Source organism: Benincasa hispida, chromosome 2 (genome assembly GCF_009727055.1).
Source record: "Benincasa hispida cultivar B227 chromosome 2, ASM972705v1, whole genome shotgun sequence".
Taxonomy (NCBI): domain Eukaryota; kingdom Viridiplantae; phylum Streptophyta; class Magnoliopsida; order Cucurbitales; family Cucurbitaceae; genus Benincasa; species Benincasa hispida.
This window is the reverse complement of record NC_052350.1, coordinates 45812310-45821609: the sequence shown is the minus strand read 5'-3', so window position 1 is coordinate 45821609 and position 9300 is coordinate 45812310. Positions and strand designations below refer to the sequence as shown.

At 33.0% G+C, this 9300-nt stretch overlaps 1 protein-coding gene across 1 annotated transcript; it reads left to right on the top strand.

Annotated features, from left to right (window-relative positions):
* The first annotated feature begins 288 nt into the window (after positions 1-288).
* Positions 289-3866, top strand: LOC120070800 (protein ETHYLENE INSENSITIVE 3). Its single transcript, XM_039022683.1, has 2 exons — positions 289-572; positions 1360-3866. The coding sequence occupies exon 2, from the start codon at positions 1525-1527 to the stop codon at positions 3403-3405; it is 1881 nt and encodes a 626-aa protein (XP_038878611.1). The 5' UTR covers positions 289-572; positions 1360-1524; the 3' UTR covers positions 3406-3866.
* The last annotated feature ends 5434 nt before the right edge of the window (positions 3867-9300 follow it).

Sequence of the window (9300 nt, the reverse complement as noted above, 5' to 3'; positions counted from 1 at the left end):
TTTTTTTTTGGTTGATATCGAGGTTTTCAAGGTGGTAACAATTATAGAATGCAAGAACATAACTAAATTACCATTTAGAAAAATCGAGAAAAATAGTTGAAGATGAAAGACTAAAATGGATTAACAAAACATTTAAAGAATAATAAATAGAAAAATTTGTGAATCTTCCTTCTCAGTTCCATGTGCAACTCTCAAAGGACTCTCAGAGCTTTTTGAGTTATAAATGGAAATGAAATTATGAAACGCTCTCTCTCTCCCTCTCTCTCTCCTTTGGGGGTTTCTTCTTTTACCCCTTCAAAGTTCAGTCCCCACCATCGCCATTTTTCACCAATGCTCTCTCACCTTTCACAGTCACCAAGGGACCGACTCTTCTTTTTTATCTCACATGAAAGTTGAAACCTTTCCACTTCCACCCCCAACTTTTTCTTATTGGATTACATTATCATCCCCTTCTCCTTCCCCCCCTTTCTTTTTCTCTCTCAACAAATTTGCTTCCTGGGTTTCTTTCCCTCTGGATTGACTTCCAGTTTCTAGCTTCAAGACCCAATTCTTATCTCTCTCTTGTTCTTCAGGTTGTTTTTGTTCTTTGTTCTTTCTTCACTTGTTTATCTGCTTGATTGATTGCCCCTTTCCCCCCTTTTCTTTTCTTTGGGTGATTTGAAGGGGGTTTGGGTTTTTGATGGTTCTGATGCTCTGTGATGGTTTATTCTTCTCATGGGTCGATTCTGTGAGTTGGGTTTTGTTTGTAGATCTGAATTTGTTTTGATTTTCTATCGAATTTTGATTCTGGGGTTTTTGGGGGAAGATCGGTTGTGATGGATTGTGATGTTTTGTTTTCTTTTTGTTGAAGTCTTGTGTTCGTTTTCAAGTTGGAGATGAGATCTGATTGTTGATTTTATGATACCTTTGTGTGGAAGTGTTTGATTTAGATGTGATGTTTAATGCTCTGTTTCTTTTGTGTTTTGATTCTGAATTTAATTTCATAACTTAGTATTGTTCTTGAACTTGATCTGTGTGAAATAGACTAAAAAGAGGTTAAAGAAATTGCCATTTCCCCTTTTTGATCTACTTTGTTTGGTTGAGCTTTGCATGTAATAAGATTATTTAGAAAGGAAAAGGAATTATCATGGTGGTTGGTGTGGGAAGAGGTGTGGCTTTTGCTTTCCGATTGTTTTGAGAAATTTTTAGAGCGAAGGAATAAATCTTTTGGTGTTCTTCGTTGTGTGTATCAATTCGCGGGTTCGCGGTTACGATCTTTTCCGTTTGGGATGAACCAGACATCTCTTTATGGATAAATATGTTTTTCTAGTAATTAATTCGAGTCTGACTAGGTTTTTGCCTTGAAATTTATGTTTACAGGTGAGGAAGCATAGAGAATTTTAGTAGCTTCCGTATCATATCTCATACTAAGGTAAAAGGCAGTAGCAGATTAGGATTTTTTTTGGTGTAAATCTGATTTTTGGATCTCGCCTGAGTTTCATCGTCTGAATTTGGTGAATATCTGCTGATTCATTTTTGTGGGGAATGATGATGATGTTCAATGAGATGGGATTTTGTGATGATATGGATTTCCTTTCTGCTCCAATTGTGGAAGGAGATGCCATAGCTCCACCAGCCGATCCTGAAGTCGTGGTGGAAGATGATTATTCTGATGAAGAGATCGACGTCGATGAGCTTGAGAGGAGGATGTGGAGGGATAAGATGCGTCTCAAACGCCTTAAAGAGCAAAGCAAGGTTAAGGAAGGGATCGATATTGTGAAACAGCGACAGTCTCAAGACCAGGCTAGGAGGAAGAAGATGTCGAGGGCACATGATGGGATCTTGAAGTATATGTTGAAGATTATTGAAGTTTGTAATGCCCAAGGTTTTGTATATGGAATAATTCCTGAGAAGGGAAAACCAGTAACTGGGGCATCGGATAATCTGCGAGAATGGTGGAAAGACAAGGTCAGATTTGATAGAAACGGACCAGCTGCCATAGCCAAGTACCAGGCAGACAATGCAATTCCAGGACGAAATGATGGATGTAATTCGATCGGTCCAACCCCGCACACCTTGCAGGAACTTCAGGATACCACCCTAGGATCTCTTTTATCAGCTCTGATGCAGCACTGTGACCCTCCTCAACGAAGATTTCCATTGGAGAAAGGTGTTCCCCCACCATGGTGGCCTACTGGAGTCGAGGAATGGTGGCCTCAGCTCGGGTTGCCGAAGGACCAAGGTCCTCCACCTTACAAGAAGCCTCACGACTTGAAGAAGGCGTGGAAAGTCGGTGTTTTGACTGCGGTCATCAAGCATATGTCCCCTGATATAGCCAAGATCCGCAAGCTTGTTAGACAGTCCAAGTGTTTGCAGGACAAAATGACTGCCAAGGAGAGTGCTACATGGCTTGCTATTATCAACCAGGAGGAGATCTTGGCTCGGGAGCTTTATCCCGACTCTTGCCCCCCTTTGTCTTCTGGTGGGGGTAGTGGATCGTTGGTCATTAATGATTGCAGTGAATACGATGTAGAAGGCGCTGAGGAGGAACCAAGCTTTGATGTTCAAGACCGTAAACCTGATAACCATAGCTCATTCAACTTGGGAATGGACAGAATGAGAGAACGGGTGTCCCTTCGACAACCATCTTATGCAATCAAAGGAGAGGTTCCCACAAACTTGGATTTTATGCGAAAGAGGAAACCGACCAGCGATTTGAACATGATGATGGATCAGAAAATCTATACTTGTGAATTCCTCCAGTGTCCTTATAGTGAACTTCGTCTCGGGTTTAATGACAGGACGTCCAGAGACAATCATCAGTTGACCTGCCCATATAGAACTTCTTCAGAATTCAGTGGCTCAAGTTTTCACGTCAACGAGGTCAAACCAGTTATCTTCCCTCAGTCGTTCGCCCCGCCCAAGTCAGCTCCACCACCGGTCAGCTCAGTTCCACCTTCCTTTGACCTGTCCACTTTAGGCGTTCCAGAAGATGGCCAAAAGCTGATCAGTGAACTCATGTCGATCTATGACACCAACATCCAAGGCAACAAGAACAACTTAAACACCGGTAGCAGTGCCATCACGGAGAACCAAAATCTTCCTCAGTTGAAGATCCAACCTCAACAAGATGAATACTTCCGCAATCAAGGTCTAATGATCGAGGGAAACTTCTTTGAGGGACCGAATGTTTCAAGCAGCCATCAAATGTTCACAAGAGATGAAGGCCAATTCGACCGGTTTAAGCCAGTGAATTCACCTTTCGAAAACAACCACCATCAGCACAACAATAACAACAACAACTTCCACTTGATGTTTAGCTCTTCATTTGATTTGTCGACCTTCGACTACAAAGAAGAAGTACCTGGAGTAGCAGCCATCGATACACTGGCGAAACAGCAAGACATTCCATTATGGTATCATTGAGCACGCTCTCACTCCGATGCTTTATTGATGAATTCTTTCCGTCGAAAGCAGCAGCAGCAGCAGTAACAGCAGCTGCAGCAGCAGTGAAATTCATAGCAGTTCTTTTTACAGTTTGAGTATCTCTCTCTCTCTCTTATGGGGTTTGCCTTTTACTTTTACTAGGAACCAGTCAAAGTTACCTTTTGGGGTTTGGCCTAACTTGGTGAAACTATGAAATTGTGTTGTCTAAAAAGAAATGTTCGGTGATGCATCCTACTGGTCATTCACACAAATGGATGGATAATGTCATTAGCTTGTAGAATATCTTTTTAAGGTCATCATGTAATGTAAGTCTTAAGTTTCTCCAATAGACTGATAAATAAGTGGAGAGAATCCTTTTAGTATTACTGCTACTACTTACCCTGCCCTGTTGTTGATTACATATCCAAATGATTGTCTATATGAAATAACTATTTCAACAATCCTTCATTTTCCCTTCTGTCATCCTCTTCATTCTAGTGGTTGCAAAATGAAAGTTATAGAGCCTAGAGTTGTTGGAATATCGAACCCGACAGCTAAGCGAGCGTGGCACCCATTTGATAACAATTGTTAGTCTTTTGTCTCATTGCCTTTGAGAAATTGGACTGTTTACTCACAATTGCTTTGTCGCGTAATTTGCTATTAACACGCGTTTTCGATATTCCAGCTAAAATCTAGAAGGATGTTAAGTTTCCTTTCGAGTATAACCTTCTTTTTAAAGTGGAACGTCTAGCTTATTGCATAAACACAATTCAGACCTGTTCGAAATGAACCCACCTAATCAACCTCATATCTAACATCACTTACAAACAAGGCACATGCGTCGTAACCAAACATGATATGATAGAATCAAACAACAACGTTGCGAACCAGGATGAACCGAGTTAGGGTGGTTGGATTTTAATGTGAGGTGTAGTAGCTGGCTTTGAAGCTTATCTATTGTTTAGGGGTTGGGAAAGAGACAAGGCAAGTTGGAGAAACATTAGAGATGGTAATAATGGTGAGATGTAGGTCTTACTTTTGTTGTTGTTTGTTACTGTTGTTATTGTTTTGTTTGGTGGTGGTGGTGGTCAGTGGGGACTACTTCAACTCCAAACAAAGCCTCATCCTCTTCCATCCTTTCATGTCGGCGGTCAATGTTTCAAACCATTTCTCTCCACTCCTTCCCCTATCTTTCTTTTCTCTTTTCAGGCCCTTCTTTTTAGTAAAAATTGCAATTTAGTCCCTATGTTTTAGGTTAATTCTACTCTAGTCCTTGTATTTTTAAAGTTTCCTTTTCTTTTGCTTCTTTTAGACTCAGTTTCGAATTGTTGTAGTTTTCAAAATAATTCATCACAACAATGTTTTAAGAAAAATCAACTATGACATGAAGTAAAAATAAGGTTTGGTAAGTTTCAGTTTCAATTTCAAACTCGAACAAGATATTTAGGTATTTGACAAAATTGTTATGATTTAGCTATAGTGACTAAAGTAGACATATGATTTAAATTATTTATTGATATTTTATATCAAACTTAAAATTAGATTATTATTTTAAAATTTTATAGGCTTTAAATTAACAATACTTTATCTTTATCTAACTTATTTGATAAACAAAAAAATTGTTCTTAAAAATTGAAAGGAAAATAGATGGGAAATGAAGAATATAGTTGTAATTTTTAAAAAAATTTAGTTGAAGAATATACAGATTTTTAGGTTTTTGCAGAAGTTAAATTCAAAAGAGTGTGATTTTGAACAATAAGAACCTAAACGGTTAAGATTTTTAACGAGACCTTAGTCAAATTTTAAGTTCAATCCCTATGGTCTTTGTTAGGTTTATTTATTTATTTATTTATTTATTTATGTTTTCTAGTCAAAATTTCAAAATAAGTCTCTATGCTTTAGTTTAGTTCTAGTTTGGTGCTTATATTTCTAAAATTTCGGCGTGTCTTTAGTTAAATTTCAAATTCAATCCCTATGATTTATGTTAGTTCTACCATATTTCTAAAATTTTGTTGTCATTTATGTTTATTACTTAAATTTCAAAATTTAGTCCTTGTATTTTAGTTTAGTTCTAGTTTGGTTCTTCTACTTTTAAAGTTTTGTCGTTTTATATTCTTTGATTAAATATACTCGACATTGTTGACTTTAAGATCTAATTTGTCTTATATTTACACATCAAAGATTTGGTTACTTTTCTTCTAATTTACATCTCTATGAGATTTTTAGAAGAGTGCATACCTATACTATATATTTTGTTAAATTCTAAACTTTTGCTTCTCTTTAAGAAAATTTATAGCTTTACCTCTTCTTGCCATTAGTTAGATGTAGAGAGTAGTAGAAATCTAACTTGACAGTTGACTATTATCATTTTGCTCTTCAACCGAATATAAGATTTTAAACTCGATTTTTTGTAAGGTAGGAATTTAGACATCAGATCTACATTTAAGTATGTCTTGATTATTGAAGTACGTTTAGGTTCACACTTTAAATTTGTGTGTTTTTTTAGTAATGTGATATACGTAAACTGCACGTAAATTTATACAAAGTGTCATGTTATATTGTTCATTTGTTTTACTCCGTCATCATTGCATTAATTTTCTCTTTAATATTCACCCATGGAGATATATCTGGTGAACCATGTTCTAAGAATAGAAATAATAATGACACTTTTGAAAGTAAAGACTTTGAAATTGACATAAAGGTTAAAAACTCATGCCTACAATTGTAACTCAAACTATTTCCTTTTTTGTTTATTTATTTACTTTCATAAAGTTTACTTCATAAATTGATATATCTTTTGGGAGTCCCATTTTTAATCATATTTTAAGAATATTGTGGGGGTACAAATTAGAAAAATGAAATATATATATATGATATATATATATAATATATATATATAATATAATTCATTTTGTAGGACAAAGTCAACACACTTGAAGACATTTATTGACTTAAAAATAATAGCTTTAAAGAAAATATCCATTTATATTCCTAAGTTTTGGAGCTATTATCAATTAAAATTCTAAATTAATAATTGTATTAATATAAACTTTGAACCTTTTTAGGCGTATCAATTTAAACCTTTCATTACGTTTTGTTTGGATAAAAATAGTGTGAAATTCATCATTTTATCCGTTCAACCTGTAAACTTTCAAAATGAATCAATTTAGATTTTCATATGAGATTTTCTTTGAAAATCAATAATTCTATTCGTCCATATTATTAATCTGTCATTAAAAAAAGTTTAACACAGGTTGACAATTTTTAAAAGTAATTTTAATAAAAGGTCTAAATTGATTCATTTTTCACAATTTAAGAATTTAATTAATATAATTATAAGTCTCACACGATATTTTTTAAACGAAATTTGAAGGACAATGTAAATTAATACACTTGTGAAAGTTTAAAATTTAGATTAATACAATTATTAGTTTATGATTTAAATTGATATAACTCCGAAAATTAAAAGATATAATTGGTATTTTTTCCTAACTTTTGTTTGTACTTTGGATTTTATGACTTTGGCATTTGGCCCTCATATTATGATTTGATTTTGTCCTATTGCTTTAAATATTAAAGTTAATTTTTTTAATGAAATATTTGATTAAAAAAATAAGAAAAGAAAAAAGAAAAAACATACTATGCATGCGATATGAACAAATAAATGAAGCGAATAAAATTTATATAATTACAAAAGAGTTTTTTATTCCCTTTATTTTTACAATGGATTACAAAAAATATATTTAATACTAGAGATTCAACCATTATATTTGCCTTAATAAATTAATAATTGAAAAATAGGTGTGTTAAACCATATTTACATTTTATCATTGAGTTAAAAATAATTTTGATCTTTAAAAAAATTAAAACTTTACTTAAATTATAGGAAAAAAGTGAGTGAAATTCTAATATCGGTCAACTCGATTTGTCATTTTTTTTTCACTCATAGTTTTAGAAATAATTTGAAAAAAATTATCGAAGGTTAAAAATCATTTTGGGTTTTCTAAACTTTTATCAAAGCAATAATTTAGTTTCTAAATTTTGATTTGTAACGGTTTAGTCCTTAAACTTTTAATTTATTTACAATTTAGTTTTTAAATTTTAGTATGTAACAAATTAATTATTGTATTTTAAAATTTATAACAATTTAATCTCTATTGTAAAAAAAAATAATGTTGAGATTTAATGAAATTTATTGCCGTAATTAGATCAGTAAATTAATGAGGAATGAAATATATTTTAGGTACCTTATATTTATATGATGCAAAGTATATATGTTAAGTCATACAAAAATTAACATTTATTCTTGATGTTTTTAAATATAAAAAGATAAACCAAAATATTTATAAAATATAACAAAATTTTAGAACTATCAATGATAGATGTTGATAGACAATGATAGACTTCTATCAATATCTATCACTAATATTTCTATCAGTGTCTATCAGCGTCTATCATTGATAATTCGAAAATTTTGCTATATCTTGTAAATATTTTCAATAATTTTACCATTTGAAATAATTTCCCTTTTGTTATGATAAAGATTAAATTGTTATAAATTACTTTGAAAGTACATAAACTAAATTATAATATACTAAAATGCAAAGATTAAATTGTTACAAAATTGAATGTAGATAGACTAAGTCATAATAAATCAAATTTTAGGGACTAAATTGTAACATGCGTAATTGTTTTAAATGAAAAACTGCTGAAAATATTTTCAAATATAACAAAATATCACTGTCTATACGTGATAGGTACTGATAGATAGACATCGATGTATATATATATTATCGATAATATTTTACTATATTTATAAATAAAATCACTTATTTTCTTATATTTGAAAACATCTCAGGACAACATTGATAAAACTTTAGAACCAATATATTTAAAAAAAAAAAAAAAAAAGAAATAGTATTGGAGATTGAAAAATAATTAATAATGTTGATTAGGAAAAAAAAAGGTCCAAAATGAATGGGTTGTTGTGTTTGTTTGGTACAAATGTGATGGATCATGAAATGGCATTGGAGTTGGAGACAGCAACTTCAAAGCCTTCTTCTGGTAATAATATAATGGACACTCACTCTATCCCAAAAACTATGGACATATTATAGTGCTGTGGGTCCCACCCATGTTTATCTATATCTTCCTTTTCAATTTAGTCCCTCACATTTTTATATTTTCTAATTATACCTTTTTTATTTTTATTTTAGACTAACAATATCGCAAAAGAAATTATAACCTAATCTCCTCCTTAAAAAAATGAGAGAATATTATTTGGAAAAATTCTTTCTATATCGAAGAAAGATCGTGAGAGGATGCCAAAGTTGTAAAAGCACGAGCAATTTTGTTCCTCTCTCGGAAAACATGACAAAAGCTCTAAATATTAACAAGCTTGCTAAAAAAAAATTAACGTCCTTTACAAAAACCCAAATTTCAGACAAGGAAGAATTCACCCTTTAATGAGATTGATAACCTCCAATGAACTGGAGTTGACCTCTAACAGAGAGTTGGATTGCTTTCAGACCTTCCAAGAGGGTCTCTTGTTCCAACAGATTAATATCATCTCTCATTTGGTTTAATTTACATTCATTTAAGAGTATTGGACCTTTATATCACGAACAATCTAATCAAGATCTCCTCTTCCCTCCTGGTAAGACCACGTCGTATCCACGTTAAGTTTCTAGCTACCAACTAATAGGGGACACCAATGGAGATGAAAGGAGGAACTGGAAGGGGAAGGGAAAATATGAAAAGCTAGCTCGCCATGAGACCCATCCAAATCAACAAATGCTTCTCGATCAACCCACATAAGGAGACGATATATAAGGGGCCCATTCATTAACTCCTACTCTTTTATCAGTTGATGTGAAATGTGATTGATAATCAAGG

Bases quoted from the DNA above. Each gene is read 5' to 3' on its own strand.
- LOC120070800 (XM_039022683.1), top strand. From the start codon at position 1,525: ATGATGATGATGTTCAATGAGATGGGATTTTGTGATGATATGGATTTC.